This window comes from Magnolia sinica, chromosome 10 (genome assembly GCF_029962835.1).
Source record: "Magnolia sinica isolate HGM2019 chromosome 10, MsV1, whole genome shotgun sequence".
NCBI lineage: Eukaryota > Viridiplantae > Streptophyta > Magnoliopsida > Magnoliales > Magnoliaceae > Magnolia > Magnolia sinica.
The window spans coordinates 1,198,487-1,222,782 of record NC_080582.1 but is presented as its reverse complement, the minus strand read 5'-3'; the positions used below and the strand labels follow the sequence as shown (position 1 = coordinate 1,222,782).

Sequence of the window (24,296 nt, the reverse complement as noted above, 5' to 3'; positions counted from 1 at the left end):
CTCCACTCATGAGGTGAGAAACTGCAGATAGCCGTTGATGTAAAACAAAATAAAGTTGTGGCCCACCAAAAGAGTAGATCTGGTTGATATTCGTAGAAGTGATCCTCATGGAAAGGACAACCTTTTGGACGGGTTGGATATCACACAAACTTCAAAGGATGGAAATTATTCGGTGGTTGCAGTGTAACTTACGGTGCAAACGGTTGTACAAGTCATCCCATGCAAACCCCTTATTTATTTTTTTCTTTACTTAATACAAGCTTGTAAAAATCAAAGAAGAACATGCCATCCAAACGGGTCCAATTGCAATCAACCACACCCACCAGCAGCAAACCCGATTTTCGAGCTGGAAATGTCATACACGACCTTATACGTCTGTTGCTGGAGGTTTCCGATTATAGCCAGGCTCGTGCTTTCAGCGAACGCTAGGCACGTGACGCCGCCATCCACCTCAATCACTGTATTTTGAGCCGCCAACCTCAGCTCCGAGCCGCCTTCAAATATAAGCCGAACCTCCGGCACGTGCTTTCCTCGCACACCCCCCTCAAAACACGTGTCAAGTATCGAAAACGGTGGGGCCCGCTTATATCCTGCCATAGCCTTCACGAAGGCCGTTCGCAACGGCACGTAGACAGCTGATGGAAGGCGCGTAATTACAGTCCCAGAGTCTATAATCGTAGGTGTACGTGTATACACAGCTACGGATAATGGTAGAGCCTTTCCAGATACGGTTATGCTGCTTATACGTAGAAAATACAAAGACGGTGCTCGTTGATCAGAATACATACGTGTGAACTTGTAGATGGAGGGATTATACGTACTTTGACCAATTGATAATGTACCAATAGAAGACGGTGTAGGTAGACAGTATGAAAATACGTAACCGTATTTTGCTGATAGTTGTGATACTAGAGAGAGCCTACTACGAGCCAGACCAAAGATCCCAGCCGATCGACCGAAAAGACCTTTATTATCTTGGCCACACCCATAAATAAAGCCAGGCAACGTCTGAGATGGGCCCACAGTCAATGTCTCACTGCTAAGATATCCAACGGAGAAGGATCCATCACCGTAGGATGATTGGTATATACAGATATTTGAACGTGTGCATGCAGAAGGATTGAGAGTAGCAGCTTCTAGTGCAGAGCAATCTGGCGTGTTGCATGATAGTTTTTTATACGTGGACGATGTAGATGGATTGAATCTGGGGCCCACCTGAGGGTGGCAGTATACTACACATGGGTCGCATTGGACCCAGTTGAATGAGCTGCCTGTGTCCATTATTACAGAGAAGTATTTAGGTGGAGTGCCTAGACCCAGCTTGATTACGTAGTTACCGACTCCAATCGACTGGCCTGGATTTAGTGGAATGCCGATAGATTCTGGTATGAGATTGGTGGATTTTGAAATGGAGGGTGTGGTGATATTGGGTTTTGTTAGGATGTTGTTTAGGGATTGGGAGCGAGTTTCGTCGAGGTTGAGGAGATCGATGAGTGGCAGGTGTGGGGAGGTTACAGGTGAGCATGGGCTGTGAATATGGTGTAAGGTAAGGTGTATGCCAGAACCGTTGGATGGGTGTTTTTCATCTGCAAAGGTTAGGGAGTGTTAGTAGATTAATTTATCTTGTAGAAGAGAAGGCATATTAAAATTCAGCGCCGCCACTTCTCATTGGTCCACGTCATCACCAATGAAAGTAGGATATAAAATGTGTACTAATAACTTAACTTTTAACATGTGAAACTTATTTGGCCCATCATGATTTATGTGTTATATCCACACTGTCCATCAATTTTTATAGATTATTTTAATTTATGAGCCAAAAAATAAGGCACGTCCAAAGCTTAAGTAGACCTTGTTACAAAAACAGTGTATTGAGGGATTGAAATATTCCTAGGGTCCACTGTCAGTTTTTATTTATTTATTTATATTTATATTTATATTTTTATGCGCACTGTACACACACTCTTGCACACCATAGTGGGATTTCACCACCTATAGGTATCGTACCCAAGACCTCGTGTTGAAACTCCTCGGAGTCTATCAGTGAGGTAAAGACTCGAATATTCTTAGGGTCCACTGTTAGGTTTATTTGCCATATAATCTCTTCAAAGGTCTGGAGTTTTCAACCATGGAACATTAAAGCTTCGTAGGGTCTTACCATTCAGGTGGACCGGTAGCCCGCATCTTCATAAACATATCTATTTCACCTAGCATCTTTTCAATGCCTTGCCCATATCATTAGGCCTTTCTAGGGTTAAAACTTACTTGACAAGAAATTTCACTATCTTAGGACCACTATAGTTATGGCCGTAGTTTACGAGGGCTTTGGTTGCTAGCTCCCCCAACATTAGGTCACCAACTTAACCTTCAGGTGTCTAATTCCCACTTTTTGGCCTTGAGCATCTACTTCATTTTTGTCTCGTGCCCTAAAATGGTAAGAAGATTGGATGGACAGTGTGGATCAATGCATAAGTGATGGTGGGGCCACAGAAGTTTCACATGTCAACGCTTCCGTTTTCTTCCCTTTTCCAGGTGTGCGCTGCACCGCACAACAACTAGAGGAATTTTTTGACGTGTGATATTTACATGGGCCATGATTGTTTCTTAGATCCACACCGTTCATCCATTTTTTAAAGATCATTTTAGGCCACGAGTGTAGAGGAAAAAAGATCCAAAGCTAAAGTGGACCATACCACTACAAAGAGTAGGAATTGATGTTACTGTTGAAAACTTCTTGTGGCCACGAAAGGCTCTGATCAAATTGATATTTGTGTCTCACCTTCATCCAGGTATGTGTTACCTTATGAACAGGTTAGATGGAAAGTAATCCTCACGTTTGGTCCTAAGAAGGTTTCAAAAGGTCGTTTGTTCAATCTCCACTGCTTTCTTTGGTGTGGTCAACTTGAGATTTGGATGTACCTCAACTTCGATCCCATACTTTAGAAATATCTGGAAAAATTTATGGACGGCGTGGATCTAACAGCAAAAAAGATATTATGGTGGGAATTAGAAAAGTTCCATATGTTAAAAGTTATGTTAGGTAGCACCCAATTCATTTGGGAGAGAGATTCAGTGTATTTTATGAGCTGAAGTCATCAGAAATGACGTGTAACGACGAGAAGCGACTGCATCTGAGTTTTCTGTGCTTTCAACACAGAAGATCCGCACTTATTAGGGAAAGAATTTCAACCACATGCCATATTTTCATACATACACATGCAGTACCAAAAAAAAAAAAAAAGTGCATCAACACCAGACCATTCAAGTTGTGTTCCAATTGTGGATGGAGCATAACTAACTCATCTGGCAATCCTAGCCATCCAATTGTCGGCCAAGGGATAAAAAGAAAATAGTGGATACAAATACATCAAGTGAAAGAAATCAGATGGTCAGGATCACGTGATTGGCGTGAATTAGCTCAGCAAACATGAGAGAGATAGCGAGAGACAGAGGCCTAATCAATATTTAGGATTCCAAACGATAGAAAGCTTTGAATTTTGTTCGAATATTTTTGTTCTTCAATTTCCTTCAAAGAAAAATACAATAAAAGTGATAATTCTAACACTACCCAAACATCCAACTTCTCAAATAATAATAATAATAAGAAGCAAGAAATTCTATCTAAATCCAATTCAAGAGCTAACACATCAAACCATCCCTTCTGAGTGCAAACTCCATATATAAAAGTAAAAATGACCCATCAAAATTACAGAACTATGAGAAAAAGAAGTGATAAATATAAGAAACCAAGACCCCGCTTTCTTCAACATCTTTGAATATGGATCCATATCATAAGAAATAGATATTAAAGTTGAGATATTTACCTTGCAATATAGAAGTACATGAGCTGAGGGTATTGTCTTTAATGGCAGACACTGTTGTGAGAAGAAAGAGAAAGAAAATAAGGAACAAAACCAATCCCATCTTGAAGTGTATTATTTTAGAGGAAGTGGCCCATATATATATATATACACATGAAGAGATAAATGAGATAATGAAAGAAGATAAAAGATACAGGTCAGTTGTACAGAAATAAATGGTTGGTAATTCCCTAAAGATGTCAATTTTTTTTTTTTTAATGGAAAGTGACATTTACAGTTCCAATAATGGTTTAAGAGCCCAGCTCAACACAGCTTTTATCATAAGTTAGGTATCAACAATGACTAATAACCGTAATTTTAATAAAAGAAAATGACACCTGATAATCTAATTTTTGGTATTGTTTAATTTATTTATCTTTTTTTATGTGCGAAGATTGAAGATGAAGGGTGCAAAGATATCGTAATTGCTAACTTTTGCTTCAATATCTAAGAACTAATGGCTTTTTGTGAGGCAAGTAATTATTGATACTATGTAGGGCTGTCAAGGGTTTAGACTCTCAGGAGTTTCAACACCTGGTCAAGGCTTCGAGCATCCATAGGTGGTGAAATCCCACTACGGCGTGTGTGTGGGGGTGTGTATGCGTGTGTAAAAAAAAATTATATAAAAAAAAATGTAGGGCTGTCATTGGGCCAGGCCATTGACTTTTGGGGTCGATCAGTTGGTATTTGGGCTTAGTTTGAGCATGCTTTTTAGGTCATAAAACAAGCTTGAGCTTAGACATAATTAAGTGCCTGAATACTTTTAATTATGCTTGGGCTAGCCCATAGGGGGTAGGTCCATATCTCTCATATGGGAAAAACGTTCCATGAGGTCGAGTTCTGCTAGCCCCAATGTGTCGGACATCCACACCATTAATTAGATGCACCCCATGAGACTAAAATTAAGCCTATTCCCTGACTTAGGTGGGCCACATCATAGAAAACAGTTTAGAATGTGTGCGTATCTATTGAAACATTCTTGATTGTTTATAGAGCCCACTGAGATGCAGCTTAGACATTTAATCCATCCATTGTTTGTGTCTCACTTGGACGAGGGTTCACACCAAATTTCTAGCCATTCCAAAAACTCAAGTGGGCTCCACTAAGTGCTTTTAGATGTTTTAGACAGGATTTCACATGATTTTAGATTATGTGGCTCACTTAAGTTTTGGGTATGGCTGATTTTTTTAGGACAACCAATAACCTAGAGGGCACCCACCAATTGTATAGCATGCATGGATGCATGTCCAGCAAATATCAAGGTAAGGGCCCCACTTTGCTCACACGCCTCCTCTCTTGTGACAAGATTCTAGGACTCTCTTGAGAGAGAGAGAGAGAGAGAGCTCCCAATTATTTCCCTTGGCATGGCCCACCTAAATTATAGATTGATCAGCTTAATTTTTGGGCCCTAAGCTTAACATTTTCTAACATATCGCGGATTTTACATATCAAGTTACCATGCAAAAAATCTCTGTGGAACTTGGTGATCCAATCCATCCTTGATTTGGACTTATTTTTAGTAACCTTACATTTTCAAAGCCAAGGATGGGATGGCCATGATTTTTGAACTAAAGTGCTTTGGAATCACATACATGATGGATGGGATGGCCTTGATTGGACCTATTTTTGTCATATACGTGATCTTGACTTTCAAAATGAAGAACAATGATCAAATGGTTTATATTTGTCAGATTAATGTGATTCTTGCATGTTTACCCATGAATTAATGCATGTTGGACCTAATGGTGGATTAGACAATCTCATTGGGAGCTAATGCAGGGGCATTTTTACACCGAGCTCGAGTAGGGTAGTCCATAGGATGCAGGGACACACTCGGGGTGGGTAATCCATGTGATTTGGGGCCCATGGGGGAGGTCTCGTATTTGATACTTCTCACCAGGGGTGATTAATGCGCATTTTACACCGGACTTGAGTGGGGTAGCCCGTGGGATGCGGGGACACACTCGGGGTGGGTTGCCCATGTAATTTGAGGCCCACGAAGGGGGTTCGGCCGAGGTCCTAACTCATACAATGTAGGGCCTCAGTTATGAGATAAAGGGATTAATTCTCTATACTCTAACAGTTCGAACTTTTAGAGCAAGTGGTTAATTGTCCTGCATCAGGAGCATTATAATATATGGTGTTGTGAATACATTGGAGCATTTCTCTGGACAGTTTATTCCATAGTACCATCCAGAGCAATATCATATGGTATAATAATAACACTAATCGGATATCCTAACCCTTTGATCAGGATCAATTTGTTAGAATTATTCGTTGTTAAACTTCATATCATATGGAACCATAGGAGAGAGAGAGAGAGAGAGAGAGAGAGAGAGAGATTTGTTAGAACCGGCGTCTCTCATATAAGTCATAGGCACATGGTTAGAATCATCAAATGAAAGTACTACTTTGGGATCATAAGCTTCCTGACAGGACCTTATCATCCCTGCTACAAATGACGAATTCATTGTATTGTGGAACAATTGCTATGTCACCCATTTTAATTTCTATTTACATTTTCTGTTTGGACAAAACGAAATAACAATATCTATAAAGATAAATGGGAGTTATTTAATACTCTGGCTGTGTAATGATACACTGGCACTTCGAAATGGTACTTGTAGCATGCATTTGCTCAAATATGGAACTCAATGTTGGCAAGTTACAGTTCAGAAATTAGTTTGGTTGTACAATCCTAACCTCTAATTCAGGGATACTTGTTGAAATAATTAGATCATTGGATAATTTTCATTGTTAACCATCCAATAAATGCAAATGCATAATTACTATATGGCGAATGGGCAGCCACACATCTGACGGTAAGATGATTAAATAAGTATAATTTTTATTTTATGATAAATCTAAACTTGCATGCATACATTAATTGTTAGTTTAATTTGAATTAATTTTATCTTGTGTGTGTAATTTTTAAGTAATTTATAAGTGCCGGAGTATCAAGGTTTCTCTAAAGATAATTGCTAGCACTAAAATGGACATGAATTGACCCCTGCATGTACGGATGTTGGTACACGTGTAATGTGGTAAGATTTATTTGATGGTGGGCTCGTGTCAAAGATGGGACCAATCAAGTATATCCTCAAGCAAATAACTTTCGAGCATGCTTTTCATGAGATTCATTTTTTATACCATCCTATTATCCAATCAAATTTCACCATGTTGTGTCAATAGTGACGTTGGCATAGGTAGGGCAATACCAAATCAGCATCCTGCTCAAATATTAGTTTACTCTAAAGGTAGATTACTTGTAATCCCTATGGTCTAAAGTTTGGTGGGGCCTACCATGATGTTTTTTAAAAATCCACATTGTCCATCCTTTTTGTTAGCTTATTTTAAGACATGAACCTAAAAATGAAATAGATCCAAACTCAAGTGAGCCACACAACCCGAAAAGCAAGGAGGGAAATGCCTATTATTTAAACCTTCCCGTAATCCACAATGATGTTCATGTGCAATTTAAACTATTCATAAGGTCATTTCCTTTAAGATGAACTGAAAACACAAAATATTAGCCCGAATCCAAAACTTCCACAACCCACCAATGTTTCAACAGTGGGCATTCAATCCCCACTGTTTCCTGTCATGTGCCCACTTAGAGTCTTGGAGTTGCCTGATTTTTTATTCATATCTTAGCAAGAGCCGGCAAAACGAATGGTCACGGTGTATTTCTCCCCAACCTAGTTTCTGACCCCAGGAACTCCCCGGAGTGGAGGTTACGGTCAATCCCTATCTGTATACCGGACGCGGATTAGGTACTGACAGGTGGATCAGCTGCTAGAAGTCATATCACCAAGTTCCGTGGGACCCACCATGATGCATGTGTTGTATCCACACCATTTATCAATTTGTAGAGATCATTTTAGGGCATGAGACAGAGAGCAAGTCAAATCCAGATTTGAGTGGACCCCGCCATAGAAAACAGTGGGAAGAGTGACTCGTACAGTTGAAACCTTCCTAAGGTACACTATGATGTTCATCTAAGATCCAACATGTTCATAAGTCGAGACAGACATGAAAGACGCGAAATCATATATTTCAGTTTGATCGAAAACTTTTACAGGCATTGGGAAATTTTAATGGTAGGCGTCACTCTCTCCACTGTTTTTTGTGGTGGGTCCCATTCGAGCTCTGGATCTAACTCATTCTTGATATCTCCGTATGAATGAACGGTGTGGATACACCACATTCATCGTAGCAGGTTCCCTGTGACTTGGTCACGTCACTTCAATAGCCTTCTGGCGGCTCAACCTATCGTAGCTAATCCGCGTCCTGTGTACCATGGGACTACTGAAAACGTGAAGCGTGGCGTGTCTAACCTGGGGGCGGATTAGCTAGTGACAGGTTGAGCAGCCATCGCTATTGAAGTGACGTCACCAAGTTCTGTGGGCCCCACCATGATGCATGTTTTGTATCCACGCAGTTTATCTATTTAGAAAGATTATTTTAAGGCAGGATCTAAAGATTGAGTTAAGTCCAAAGCTCTGGTGGACCCTAACACAGAAAACAGTGGGGACAGTAACGCCCACCGTTAAAAACTTTTAAAGGCCATAAAAGTTTTACATCAAGCTGATATTTATGTTTTCCTTCTTTTAACGTATTTTTAAACATTTGAACACGTTGGAGTTCAAATAAACATCATAGTGAGCCGTAGGATAGTTTCAACGGTGGAAATCACTCTCCCCACTGTTTTCTGTGATGGGATCCACTACAGCTTTTTATCTGCCTCATTCTTTGGCTCATGCCATAAAATGATATCTAAAAATGGATGAAAGGTGTGGATACAACACATACATCATAGTAGGGCCCACAGAACTGTGACGTCACTTCAGTAGCAAGTCTCGCTACTCGACCTGTCATTAGCTAATCCGCGTCCGTCTAATCTGGGACCACTGAACAGTGATCCCCGGTACTACTGATGGACCACTACGAAAGAGTCATAGCTAGATTCCTAACCTTCCATGGCCTCTCCTTTTCTAGTTTTCTGGCTGCCAGGGCATGGATGGAATGGTTATTGTCATGACAGGAATGGTTCCATGGAAATATTTTATAGAAAAATGACCACCAAATGTACTATCCGATCATTGGACTCATTTTATCCTGACCATCCATTTTGAATGGTAATAACCAGATAGAAAAATTCCTTCAATTGTGGTGAACTCTTAGCATGGCCCATGACAAGTGGTTAGAACTTAATGGACGTCCATATCAATGAGCTGTCTAAAAAGAATCTACTTTTGTTAAATCAATCAGCTATCCTGGAATAAACTAACCTACTAGCTAGCAATCGCACTCCACAAAAGGCTATCTCATTGATGGGCTTCGAAGGTTGAAAACTCTCACATTGATTTATAGAATATGCATAATTAATGAGCACCATGGAAGCTCAAGAGCAATGGATCATGTGGGACCCATTTCCGGCGATCATCTCGCTGAAGAACCAGGCTGTTCAGGTGAGTGTTTGGTTTTTAAGCCAAAGTTGATGTAGAGCCAGTTGCAGACACTTTCATGGCAAAGATGGACTGGAGAAGGCCTAATTAGAGGTGGAAAATATCTGAACCATCAGGACCTTAAATCGGTTGTATCTCATGAGATGGGATGGGTTTTTCAAGAGGGGTAGGAGAAGCTACTTAAGCCAACCAACCCCGCTATACTGAGTTGCCCACGCTGAATTTGCGGGATTCCATCATATCGACGGTCAGAAGTCCCATTTAAATTTGTTTTATTTAGATAGGTTTACTTGTATTAGAATCATGGCTAAAGCATAATTGATTTTAATTATTAAGTTCATCATATACAGACTATATTGATCAGAACACAATGATTGGGCTACTCTTTGATCAATTTGAATAATTGGGTGTGTTCAAAATGTGCTGATTGGATTAGAGAATGAGTTTCACCCTAATTTAATCTGAAATGAATCAAATTCATTCAAAACACTTTATAAATTACCACAATCAGTCTAACTAAATTTAAACAAACTCCAGATAATATGACTAGTCCAAATTGAAGATAGTATCAATATTATCACTCAGGTTAACTTATATTCTAATCCCATCATTAGATCATGCAAAAAAGCCACCTAATAAGCAATTTATCTTGCCCATCCAACATCTCCGTGATCTGAAATCTGATCAGGATGAGTAATCACTTGTTTCGAAGCTCTCAACGAGTAGGGTTTAAGTCCCTCTATCCCCAATAGAAAAGGCCCATTTTACCCCCTAACCATTTATCCTTTTTTTTTTTTTTTTTTGGGTTAGTGGTTCAAAATTAGCTATATTTCTCATTCACTCAACTCTTTCACTAATGGGTCTGAGCAGAAATGTTTCTCTTTTCACAGGTTTCGTGATAGATATGATGTACGTACAAATGCCCCTGAGCTAATTGGAGCATGCATGAATGAGTCAAATGCTTCTTCAATTCTTTTCCCTGACGTATTTAGGTCATCCTAGAACTAGAGACCTTGCCTATGAAGTAAATCATCACACCTACGATCCAACCAATTGAGAGAGAATCAATAGATTATTGTCCAAAAGGAGCTAACATTTCGGCAAAAAGGGCCACAATCCACTGACCCTATTAAAGCTCATTAAATGAATGATTTATGAGTCCTACACTTAACTCCAGCCGTACAAAGGTTTACAAGGCTCAACCCTAGTTAAAACAGGGGTAGGCCCCACCTCCCAGAGTAGTTAAATGGCCTGATGAGCTCAAAAATCGTTTAGATTGGACAGTGGACCCAAAATACCCAAAAGAAGGCTATAAAGCCCACGAAATAGGCAACATTAAGCCCATAAGTGAAGCCTAGTATGAGTGAAAATCAGGCCCGAATTGGGCCCTGATCCATCGTCATGCGGATCCAAAACCAGACCCGAAATGAGTCAGCAAAAAGGCCTTGAAACTGGGCTCCACATCAACGTGAAACGGGCCCGAAATCTGGCCCAAATCGAACCACAGAAGGCCCATTAAAACCCCATTCTCTTCAATCCCCTTCTCATTCAAAGATAAAACCGCAATCTTCTCGAATCCACCATAATCCAGAGGATTTCGGTGACTGCACGCCCCAGAATTTCTCGCCGGATTCCAGAGACTGAATTATCGATTCCGGTGACTTTAATAGGCCGAGTTCGTGGCCCATCTTAATGTATGTATTCTGTATATCAACGCCGTCCATCCGTTTTCTAAAATCATTTTATGTCATGATCTCAAAAATGAAGAAGATTCAAACCTCAGGTGGACCATACCATGGGAAACAATGGTGATTGACTATTAATAGGTCACAAAAGTTTCGTTTCAAACTGATATTTGTTTTTCACTTCATCCAGATTTATGTGACCTTATTAACAGATTAGATGCTAAATAAACACTAAGAAAACGTTAAGGTGTTTCCCAAGAAGCTTTTAATGGTAAAGTGTACAATCACTACTGTTTCTTAGAGTATGGTATTTGGGATCATAGCATAAAATGATATGTGAAAATAAATAGACTGTATGGATATAGCATACATATATCAAGGTCGAGGTGGGCCACGGTGACCCACAGTAAGGGCCCCATAGTCTTGGGTGAGGTGGGGTCTCACTTAATCTGATCCCTCCAAAGAAGCAGATTGTGTCCTGCCCCGTCTGGACGGAATTATCAGGCAGGGGTTCTGTGAGGCCAACCTTGATGTATGTGTTCTATCACGCGGTTCATTAGCCAAAAAATAGGTAAACCCCTGACTCAAGTGGATCACGCTTAAGTAACTGACGGCATTCTTGACAAAGGGAAAACATAAATTTTATTTCAATGGTGGGCATCATTATCACTATCACTTAAGCGTGGTCCACTTGAGCCTTGGATCTATCTCTATCTCATTTTTGGGCTCATAGTTTAAAATAATCTGAAAAAATGAATGAATAGTGAATAAACCTATATATATATATATATATATATATATATATATATATATATATATATATATATATATATGGGACATCTCATAATTTCAAGGGGACCCATCAAATGCACGGTGTTGATGTTCGACATACATCATGGTGGGTGGGGCCCACATAGCTCGATCTCATGGGAAGTTCCCATGAGGTCAAGCTGTGTGGGCCCCACCATGATGCGTGTCGAACATTTATCCCATTAGTCAGATGCACCATTCCATGGTGTGCTTAGGGGTTAGAAATCAAGTCAATCCGTGACTTGTGTGGGCCATACCACATACAAAAGTTGAGAGGGGTCACCCTCCATTAAAACATTCATAATTGTTTTTTGGGCCCACCAAGATGTGGTTCATAAATCCAGCCCATTCATTAAGTGTGTCCCACTTGGATGAGGGGTCTGACCAAGTTTCGGACGCATCCAAATTTCAGGTGGGCCCCACCAAGTGCTTTTATATATTTTAAGCATGTCTTCACATGATTTTAGATGGTATAGCCCATTGGATTTCGGTATATGACTGATTTTTGGGATATCCCATAATTTCAAGGGGACTCATCAAATGCACAGTGTTGATTATGTTCAACATACATCATGGTGGGGCCCACACAGCTTGACCTCATGGGAAATTCCCATGAGCTCGCATAGAACCTTTTACCCCCCCCCCCCCCCACACACATATCACGATGGCCCCATAGAGGCCCTACCTAGATCAAATTCCATCCACACGGCACATGCAATCCGCTATGGTACAAATTATTTTTATGGTGTGACCTACCATATGATTGGATCCACCATATTTTTTGGTCATCTCATGATCACGGTGGTTGGCATCTATTGAGTGCTTTGGATATCATAAACATGCTAATTGACCTCACATTAATTCTCAACTTAAACACTTTCTTTTAATTTTATTTTTTTATAAAAACATTTTTATTAATTAACATTATTTAGCAAAATTTCTCATTATTTGTTAAAATCCAAATTAATGAGGAATTTTTCGATAAAAACCTGTAGTAAATATTGTTGCAAAACTCAAAAAAGACAGAAAAATAAAAAGAAAATGAAGAGACTCGTCCACAACTCAAGATTGAGTCATCAACTCTCCATCAATAATTCAAAAACAAACCCTTCTCTATTTTTTATTCTTTACATATATCTTGGGACGTACTTAACAAACATAACAAAAGGTGCAAATCACCTTGTCTTTGGTGGGCCACATAAAGTCCCTCTCATGCCCATACATTTTATACATTCATTCATGGAATTGATACCGATCTCCACCTACCTTAATTGATTTGCTTACCCCCACTTGTCATTTTGTGATTTGAAAAACTACATTTCCATTCTCAAAAAATAGAAAATGGGTATACAAGCATATTAAGCTAACAAGGTGAGTTGAAATATTTCCAACCTGATGCATTATAAATTACCATCCAACCACGTAGAAGTTCCAACTAGCATTGTGTCTCAAAACCCAACCTGCCCCATATGTACATAAATCAGACAGATCCACTCCACTCATGAGGTTGGACGCCATAGAAAATAATGGATAGCCATTGATAACAAAAATAATAATAAAGTTGGGGCCCACTAAATGAGTGGATCAGGTTGATTTTCACAGAAAGCTATCCCAATGGATCGAAGAGACAACCGGGTAACTTCTCCCCATGCATTTTTATTATTATTATTTTTTTACTACAAACTTGTACAAAACAGAGAAGAACGTGCCATCCAAACGGGTCCAGCCCTAATCACCCACATCTACCAGCAGCAAACCCGATCTTCGAGCCGGAAACGTCATACACAACCCCAAAGGTCTGTTGCTGGCGGTTGCCGAATATGGCCACGCCTCTGCTCTCGGCAAACGCTAGGCAGGTGACACCATCCACCTCAATCACTGAGTTTTGAGCGGCCAGCCTCAGCTCTGAACCGCCCTCGAAGATCAGTCGAACCTCTGGCACATGCTTTCCCTGCACGCCGCCCTCAAAGCATGTGTCGAGTATCGAAATCGGTTGTGCCTGCTTATACCCGGCCATCGCCTTCACGAAGGCCGTTCGTAAGGGCACATAGACAGCAGATGATAGGCGCGTAATTACAGTCCCAGAGTCTATGATCATAGGAGTACTTGTGTACACTGCAACGGATAGTGGTAGAGCCTTCCCAGCTACTGTTATGCTGGCCAAACGTAGAAAGTACAATGATGGATCTCGTCGATCCAAATACATACGTGTGAACTTGTAGATGGACGGATTATACGTACTTTGACCAATCGATAATGTCCCAGTAGAAGAGGGTGTAGGTAGACAGTATGAAAATACATAACCGTATTTTGATGATAATTGTGATAGTAGAGAGAGCTTGTTACGAGCCAGACCGACGATGCCTGCTGATTGACCGAAAAGGCCATCATTTTCTTGACCACACCCATAAACGAAGCCGGGCAATGTCTGCGATGGGGCCACCGTCAATGTGTCCCGGCTAAGGTATCCAACGGAGTAGGATCGATCTCCGTAGACTGAATTGTATATACACAAATTGGACAGTGTACATGATGGGGGATTGAGAGTAGCAGCTTCCAGTGTGGAGCACTCCGGTGTGCCGCACGTTAGGTACTCATACGTGGATGATGTAGATGGATTGAATCTGGGGTCCACCTGAGGGTGACAGGATATCTCACATGGCTCACACTGGACCCAGCTCAATGAGCTCCCTGTGTCCATCATCACGGTGAAGTATTTGGCTGGAGTGCCTAGGCCAATCTTGATGACATAATTCCCGACGCCTACCGACTGTCCAGGTTTTAGGGGGATGTTGACCATTTCCGGCCTGAGATCAACGGATTTCGGCATGGAGGATGTTGTTACATTGGCTTTTGTTAGCCTATTGTATAGGGCTTGGGCCCGCATTTCGTCGAGCCTGAGGACATCTTTAAGTGGTAGTTTAGGCAAGGTCACAGGTGAGCATGGGCCATGAACATGGTGTAAGGTGATGTGTATGCCGGAGCCGTTGGATTGGTGTTTATCTTCTGCAAAGGGTAGTGATTAGTTAGTAGATTATCTTATAGAAAGATAATTTTCAACCATATATGTCCATATATGCATACAGAACACATAGCATATGCATTAAAAAAAAGGTACATGAATACCAGACCATTCAAGATGTGGTCCCAATTACGGATGAAGCGGAAACCAACTCATCTGGTAATTCTAACCATCCAACCGTTGGTCGTCATATCAAGTATACAAAGAATATGGTGGATACAAATACATCAAATGAAAGAAATCAAATGGTGTGATTGGATTGTATTAGCTCAGCAATCATCAGAGAGAGAGAGACCTAATCATTCAAGGATTCCAAAGGGTTGAAAGCTTTGAATTTCTTCAGATATTTTTTTTCTTTAAAAGATATATATATATATATATATATATATATATATATATATATATATATATATATATATATATATATAAAATTCTAGCTCTACCCATACATCCAACAACTTCTAAAAAATATAAAAATAAAAGAAAGAAATTCTATCAAAATCCAATTCTAGAACTAACCCATCAAACCATCCCTTCTGAGTGCAAACTCCATAAAAGAGTGTCCCATTAAAACTAGAAAACTAAGAGAAAAAGGAGTAGTGAGAAATAGAAGAAACCGAGACTCCTCTTTCTTCAACCTCTTTGAATATATATATACATAGCATAAGAAGTAAATATTGAAGTGGAGATATTTACCTTGAAATATTGAAGTGCATGAACTGTGGGTATTGTCTCTAATGCAGGACACTGATATCAGAAGAAGAAGAGAGACAATAAGGAATAGAAACAATCCCATCTTGAAGTGTGTTATTTTAGAGGAAGTGGTCCATGTATTTATATATACACATGGAGAGAGATGGCTTAATTATGAAAGAAGATAAAAGATAGAGGTGGTAGCTGTATGGAAATAAACGGTTGGTAATTCCTTAAAGATGTCTAAAGTTACGGAAAGTGACGTTTACGGTTCCGATGGTTTAGGGACTTTTGGCATTTGGTATATGGTAAGGACTCGACAGTGACCAATAACTGTAATCATAATAAAAGAGAATGACAGCTTTCGATGTCTCAATTGCTTTGTGTGAAGACAGAAGATTAAGGGTGTGATGATATCTCAATTGCTGGCTTTTGCCTGAATATCTAAGGGACCAAGGAATTATGTGATCCTATGTGGGGCTGTCAATGTGCCAGGCAAATAAACAATGGGCTGGGTTTGGGCATGCTTTTCGGGTGCAATGGGGTACAATACCCCACCAGGACCTAGCTAGAGATGGATGGTCCTGTTAGGGGCTTTCTGAGGCCACTGTGGTATATATGTTTTATCGAAGCTGTCCATCCATTTTGAAAGATCATTTTAAGTTATGAGCAGTAAAAGGAGGGAGAGACAAAGGCTTGAGTGGACTACGTGACAATGACCATAACTGTTGAAACCTTCCTAGGGCCCACCATGATGTTTATTTGTCCTCCAACCTGTTCATAAGGTAACTTGGACGAAGGAAAAACAAATATTTTCTTGATACAAAACTTTTGTAGCTTATAAGAGGTTTTCAGTGGTCGGCATTAATTCCTCACTATTTTCTGTGGTGTGGTCGACTTGAGTATTCAATCTGCCTCCTTTATTTTTAGGTATGTATAAAACACATACGTCACAGTGAGACCTGCGAAGTCCCTAACAGGACCGTCCTTCTCTAGGTTGGTCCGGGTGGTCGTAGTACCCAATCACCGTGCTGCTTTTAGGTCATAAGGTGGGCTCCACATATCACTTACTACACTCAAGAAATTGGAGTTGTGGGAGATGCCCCGTGAATTCAAAGAAAGGCTTCAAGAAGGTGGGGGAGAGGAGTCGGCACTTTCTGTCGTTGCTAGAGATACATTGGTGAGACTTCTTTCCTCTCTTCATTTTTATTTGCTTCTTATTCCGTATTTCAAGTTACTATAATCATTTATATATGTTTTTCTTGCTACTTAGAAGAAAATATATAGATGAATTTGAAATTCTAGTTATAATCTTTGAGTAATTGATTGTTTTAAATGCTTTAAATTCTTGCTATGAAAATCTCCTACTAGCTTCTCTACCTCTTCTTCCTGTAAAGCCTGCTCGATTTGGATTGGAAAAATCATACAGATTTTATGAAACATGTGCTATGCCTTGAATCCGTAGTCAATCCTATTTTCGATAGGAGCAGTTGACAATTGGATCCAATTTTTTCATTATTTTCGTATCCATAATAGTGCGAAAAGAAGGCCCGGCTCTTGTTCAGAAATAGTGGTGTTGAGTTTCTCTCTCCGTGTTACTCAAATTAAAAACATGTGATAGGTTTTAGATGGACAAGATTTAAAAGATTTATGTTCTTCCTATGGACGAGAATTTTGTGATACATTTTATAAGGGCATTTTTGTCATTTTATAACAATTGAAGTTACAAAACACTAGCAGAATAGGAGTATTTGCAATAACATTCATTAACAATAAGTTTATTCGCAAACAACATGTTTTTTTGTGGGTATTTGTAAATATCTTTTGATTGATGTATGAATCTTTAAAAGCTCCTTTTTTACTAGTCCCCTTATTTTGTTTTCCACATCTATTAAGTAAAAAAAAAAAGTTTTACAAGCATGCCATGTTGGCATTTGTGCCCACGTGAATGGCCTCAGCATTTCTCTAGATGTGTTGATATTGTTTTACTGCACCCGTTAAGTTAATTGCAGCTGATGTGGATTTGTTGCTGCAGATGTTGCATCCTCACTACGGATTGTTGAATCGCCTATCCTACTTAGCGGGCGAAGATTGCCGTGCCTAGCTGAGGAGATGGTTAGCTGTGATTTGCGGCTGTAGTTTCCTCCTGTTGTGTTTGGAATGATTTGATATTTGTTCTGTGGTGCTTTGGTTGCTATGGTAATGTTTTTATTGTGTTTTAAACAAAAAGAGGTGGGATGCAATATGGTAGGTTAGCTGGTATTAGTAGGCTCACCACCATTGATGGGATTGCATAAACAGGGAATTGTGATACTTTTGTTGGGCCAGTCTTCTCCCTACAGTGAAGAAATTCCTAAATCAGAGAGAGTGTGTGAAGTTCACACTTCAACTTGTAATCCCTTTTGCTGAGTGCATTTATTTATAGATTTTTACAAAAGAAAGAACTAGAGTCCAAAAGGAAGAAGCAGAAGTAGAGTGGTATTCAGAGGTAGAAGTAGAGTAATAGGAGAAGTAGAAGTAGAGGAAATGGGAGAAGTAGAAGTAAAAGTAGAAGATTACAAGTAAAAGTAGAGTTTATATGACTTCCTCTATACGTGTTTCACACGTGGGGATTTGAAGTCTTTCCTTATCACTCTCCCTCAAATCAGAGGGTGGTGGTGATAACACACCTAGCTTGGTACATAATCCTTGGAAAATAGTCTTGGCAAGAGGCTTGCATGGTACATAATCCTTAGAAAATTAAATAAAAAGAAAGGTTTTTTTATCTTTATTTTTTATTTTTTTATTTAAATTTAGAGAGAGTGGAGATAGTGATTTTGTGGAGAAATTGAGAGAGCAAAACAGAAGAAAGGAATGCGAGATGGTTGGAGATGAGGTAGGTCTAGAAAAGAGTGGCCAACATTTTCTTTTCTTCTTCTTTTTTTTTTGGATCTCTTGCGGTGACCAAAGGAGTTGTTAGAATCTGTTGGAGGCTAGGTTTTCGGATTGAATGAGTCGAAATCGGATTAAAAGGGTTAGGTTTAGGTTTTCAATTTTTCAGAGGTTGCCAATCAGGGTTTTTGAAGGGGTTTCAAGGATGATTTGGAGTGATTGGGGATCGCCGGAATCAAAGGTGAATTTCGCCCAAATCTTCACAGGATTGTCAACAAGTGGGTTTCAACTTTTCTTTCTCTCCCTCTTTTTTTTTTCTTGGTTGGAGATGGTTATCAACGGGTGTTTAGGATTTTTGAAGATACTGTGGAGAAGATGGGTTTAGAGGGGAGTTTCATAGAAGGTTTGAGGTGATGTGCTAAACTTGGTAACTCTAAACTAAGTTGACTCATTTGGAGTTACTTAGGGTGTGAGTGATATTGAGTTGGGGTACCAAGGCTCTAATACCATGAAGAATTTCTTCATAAATAAGAGAGAGAAAGCGAGAGATTCACACCTCAACATGTCATCCTTTCGCTCAATATATATATTTATAATTTTATTTTATTTTTTTTAATAGGAAGAAGTAGAGTTCAAGAAGTAATTAAGGTAGTATGAGAAGTAGAGTAGGAGAAGTAGAAGTAGAGCTCATTGACTTCATCCATACATGTCTAACACATGAGGGGACTTGAAGTCTTTCCTTATCATGGAATTAGGGATTGCATGTTTGTTTTGTTAATGAGTGTGGATTATCACTAGGAGTGTACATCGAGTTGAACTGAGTCAAGCTGGCCTCAACTCGACTCGGCTCGGCCACTACATGACCTTAGCTTGAACTCGGCTCGGCCACTACCTGACCTCAGTTCGAACTCAGCTCGGTCCTTGAGCCTGATTGGCCAGCTCGGCTCAGTTTGGTCAGCAGCTTGGGCCAATTCAAGCCAAGATCGAGCTAAGTTCACCATTGCAGCATTTTCACAAACACCTGGACTGCACCTTCAAAATCTCACTATATTTGAGACAACAGCAATGGTTTTACAGATATTTTATCAAACACCTTCTAAGCAATATAAAAATCAAGAAAAAAAGGGTATTGGTTTCATATACATACATTCCTTGCCACCAGCCACATTTCTTTAAGTCATTTCATCGAACACTTGGTGAGCAACATCAATATCAAAGTAACCGAGTCACCGAACTGGTTCGATCCAAGTCGAGTCCAGCTGGGGCCAGCTCAAACTCGGCTCGAACTCATTTTCAAGCTCAAAAAATCAGCTCGACTTGGCTCGAACTCAACTTCAAATCGAGCTTTTTCGAGTCGAGTCGAGCGAGCTAACCGAGCGAGCTAACCGAGCTAGCTCGGTTCGTCTACACCTCTAATTATGACCAACCAAACTTGGATGAAATGAGTGCATCGTGACAGTTTTCACATTTATATACATCTATTTTGCTAACAAGTTGCATCAGTACGAGTAGTTGTACATCATTTTCAGACTTTACCCAGAGATTTGATTTGTAATCTCTACATTTTATTGGTGATGCTACTTGCCGCATTTAAATCTATTGATGAGAGAGTTTACACATAAACCAAGTTGTTCATCAGGTGGGGGCTAGACCTTCTATTCATCTTATTTGCCATTATGTATGTTAAATGCTGACTGTCCACTTCATTAGTATATGATTGGCCTATCTGATTTGCACCTCACCTGATTCTTGGACAAATATATAATTTGTGGGTGAGGTTTTCTAAGCTTGCATGTGTGGAGCATTATACAACCAAATGCAGCCACATAGACCCATGTAGCATAAGGCTTTCCATTAAATGGCTCACACTTTATAGAACTTGAGGCTTAAAATTGAAATGATGATCCCCGAAATGGACCCTACCTGATTCATTGCTCTTAAGCTTTCATGGGAGTTGCATCTTGAGCTACCATGGTCATCATTAATTACATGGGTATATGAATGTAACAGCTAACCAACTTTCACAGCCTTTAAAAGATATGGTCCAGATGGTGATTGCTAAGTATACCAAGATATATAGCCTATTGATTTTAGGAAAGGGGATTCTTTTTAGACAGCTCATGGATATAGACCATCCAGTAGGTTTTAGCCACTTACCATGGGCCGTGATGAGGAATTCACCCCGATGGAAGGAACTTTTATATCTGATCATCACCATTCAAAATAGATGGTCTGGATAAAAAGAGGTCCAATGATCAGATAGTCTATTCGATATTCCTTTTGGATAAAATATTATGATGGAATCGTTTCCATCAGGACCATAACCATTCCATCCATCCATGGCTTGGCAGGCAGAAAACTAGAAAAGGAGAGGACACGATATGGAAGGTTAGGATTCTCTGATTCCCATGATTTAGGTCCAAAATACAGTGGTTGTAACTAATGATGGTCAAAATAGGTTGAAAATATTATAGTGGGGCCCATCTGAGCCAAGAGCCCTAGTGCCACCTAATTTGATTGCAGCCCGGTTCAGAGGAGTGTGCCTGTACATGAGAGAGAGAGAGAGAGAGAGAGAGAGAGTCTCAAAGATAGCATTGTATGGTTGTACATTTACTCACCTTTGATTTGATGGTTGGGATTATCAGATCAAAGTGATTTTTTGGGTGATTCGATGGTTGGGATTAACAGATCAAAGTGATTTTTTGGGAGCAATTGATAATCAGGGGTGGCTCTCACATGATGAATAGTCTAAAGAATGATGAAACTTTTCTAGTGATAGATATGAATCACCCATTTCCTATAAGGTGATTAGATGGTTAGGATCACTGTTTTAAAATAATAGAGTATGCAATTCAGTGATCTGAACGGTTGATACGATTGGCCCAATCTGGATGCCTCATAGAACACTATAATCCTTCAATATTTAGCCTTTGAGATGTGTATTCCCATAGCAGATAGGCAATCAATTAAAAAAGAAATGCAACAAGATTGCACTTTCAATGAAGAGAAGCCAAAGAAACAATTGCAAAGAACATTTCCGATCAAATAAATTACCATACATATCCTTGAACCATGGGCCCAATAGTGGGAAATGAAAACCCCAGCACATTGTAGTTACTCTCAGTTATGCAGAGTATGATACCTGAAAAAAGAAAAAGAAAAATGGTGGAAGCCTTCTTGTTGGTCTTTTCAGCAGATGAATGAGGGCGTCTGAGGTCCAGCAATTAGTCATTTCTTCTGCACATCACTGTATGGATTCGAGCCAAGACTCATAGGCTTACTGGGTTAGGTTGGGCTAAATGTTCAAGCCCAATTGATAAACTGACTGGGAAAACAATTTCATTTGGCTGCTGGTTATGGCAGGCCAAGGCTAATTTGTCCTCTGTTGGGTCTGGTTGGCCCGTCGTATACAACAAAGTTTTAATATGGTTGGCTTGTCGGCTGCCCCATTTCAGCTTTGTGCTGGTCTTGGACTGCGGTGATGCCGCTAGCTACATACCTCCAGGTTCAAAGCCCATATATAGCCCAATTAGTCATCCAATCTACAAATGTATCACTCACGGGCATTGAGGCTCAGGCCAACCCAACCCAAGAAAAGGCAGGACTTGTACTTAGCCTTGGACCAGGCCAAGCTCTTAAAAGGTTAATAAATGAAATTGGGTTAGTATCATGCACCGATAAAAAATACTCTGATGGTGTTAGGAATAAACACCGAAAATATAAAAAATAAATTAAAAAAATATTTCACTAGGCTGAATCACGTATAATATACGCTGTCCTTAAAGTGTGATTTACCCCCTTATCAATTGCTGATGGTTACTGGCGAATTGCTTTTAGGATAAGACAAGGCTTATCTGGATCCAGCGTGCAGCAATCACGATAGGTCCACTATGAAACAGTTTTAACGCAGCAGATCTCTTCTGGCAAACTTACACGGTAGGGATGATTAAAGTATTCTATAATGGAAATTTGAATTGTATCTGATTTGATGGGAGAGAGGTGTGTTGAGATAATGAAATCGGACTTGAATGGTCCAGTTTATATAAGCATTAGGTATAGCACCGTTGCTGTGTGGTATTCAATTGTCCAGAACGTTTGAAAACGTTTCTGGTCGTTGTCAATTAATCTCAGACGTTTTTGATCGTCGGATCAAAGGATCTGACCGTTGGATCATCATGGTCAGTCCATTTTCGGACCGTTTGGCTTTCAAGGCAGAGAGTCGTTTTCAGAAACTGCTGAACGTTTTGGATTTATGATCCAACCGTTCTCAGTTTTCTATAAAACTCAGACCAATTTCAGACCCCACTGCACATAGGCACAGACCAGACCTATCGCACTGAGGTCGCACCGATTCGCGTAAGGTCGCGAGGGAGCGACTACTCTGCGAAGTGCAAAGTGCGCCATCTAGCGCCACTACAGCCACGCTGCCCATACCCTCACCCACGCCCATGCCTGAGCCCGAGCCCGAGCGCGCACGTGCGTTTGTTTCAGTGCGTAGCACTGGAACACGCAACCCGAGTATCACTTCCTCCAAAAACTCTAAGTAAGAATACTCTTCACAACATCTCATATAAACCGCACAACCATTCTTTGCATTTCCAATGTGAGACAAAGTCCACAGACCATACTTTTTAATTCAAAATTTTCAAAAAACATTTTGGCGAAAAATTTCAGAAATTTTTAAAATTTTGATTTATTATTATTATTATTATTTTGAAAAACTACTGATTTTCAAAAGATGGGTCTTTCTTGTTGAGTATTACGAAAGCACATAGAGCAGAATCAAGCAAAATGCATGCAATCGCATAAACAAAAGTTAAAAAAAAAATTAAAAAAAAATCCATTTTTATATGAAATTTTTTTTATGAATAATAATTTTAAAAAAAACCACTACAAAACGGCAAATAATGTAGTGGTCTACATGAGATTTGGTTCTGTCTCATTTTTGGGCTTTGACACTACCTAGCTGGCCTTGGGTTTACTAGCCAAACCACGTCCGTCCTTATTGCTTTCTTTGGTGTGGTCCACTCATGGTTGGATCTACTTCAATTTTGGTCTCATATATTAAAATAACCTCACAAAATAGATGGACGGTTTGGATATATATATATATATATATATATATATATATATATATATATATGGAAATGGAAATGGTTTTGTGCGGTCGAGCTCATGGGAACTTCCCATAAGGTCGAGCTGTGTGGGCCTCGCCGTGATGCGTGCCGAACATCAGTGCCGTGCATTTGATGGGTCCCTTTTAAATTATGAGCTATCCCCAAAAATCAGCCATATACGGAGCTCAGGTGGGTTATACCATCTAAAATCACGGGAAGATATGAATAAAAACATATAAAATCACTTGGTGGGGCCCACCTAAAAATGTGGATGCGTCTGAAACTTGGTCTGACCCCTCATCCAAGTGCGACACACATAATAACTGGGCTGGATTTGTGAACCACATCTCGGTGGGCCCAAAAAATGATTATGAATGTTTTAACGGAGGGCAACCCCTCTCAACTTTTGTACGTGGTGTGGCCCACAAAAGTCACGGATTGACTTGCTTTTTAAGCCCCAGGCCCACCATGGAATGGTGCATCTAACTAATGAGGTAGATGTTTGACACGCATCAGGGTGGGGCCCACACAACTCGACCTCATGGGAAGTTCCCATGAGCTCGACCGCATAGAACCTTTCCCCATATATATATATATTTATATATACAATGATGGCCCAAATAACTTGGTCACGAGATCCGCTTTTTGATGGGTTTATGCAAGTGGATTGATAGTAATGGAAAAGCCGCGATCCTTAATGGCTGACCGAACAGCCGAAGATGGTGACGGTAGATGGATGCGTTTCGAGATCTGGAGATGCGGGATGGGGG

At 40.0% G+C, this 24,296-nt stretch overlaps 2 protein-coding genes across 2 annotated transcripts; both read right to left on the bottom strand.

Annotated features, from left to right (window-relative positions):
- Positions 1 to 222: 222 nt before the first annotated feature.
- On the bottom strand, positions 223 to 3,982 carry LOC131257703 (aspartyl protease family protein At5g10770-like). Its single transcript, XM_058258515.1, has 2 exons — positions 3,825 to 3,982; positions 223 to 1,586 (listed from the first exon to the last, which is right to left on the bottom strand). Exons 1-2 carry the CDS (start codon positions 3,922 to 3,924, stop codon positions 310 to 312), a joined length of 1,377 nt encoding a protein of 458 aa, XP_058114498.1. The 5' UTR covers positions 3,925 to 3,982; the 3' UTR covers positions 223 to 309.
- A 9,360-nt stretch (positions 3,983 to 13,342) lies between these two features.
- LOC131257313 (aspartyl protease family protein At5g10770-like) lies at positions 13,343 to 15,677 on the bottom strand. The gene is made up of 2 exons (XM_058258222.1): positions 15,542 to 15,677; positions 13,343 to 14,829 (listed from the first exon to the last, which is right to left on the bottom strand). Exons 1-2 carry the CDS (start codon positions 15,639 to 15,641, stop codon positions 13,556 to 13,558), a joined length of 1,374 nt encoding a protein of 457 aa, XP_058114205.1. The 5' UTR covers positions 15,642 to 15,677; the 3' UTR covers positions 13,343 to 13,555.
- Between the last annotated feature and the right edge of the window lie 8,619 nt (positions 15,678 to 24,296).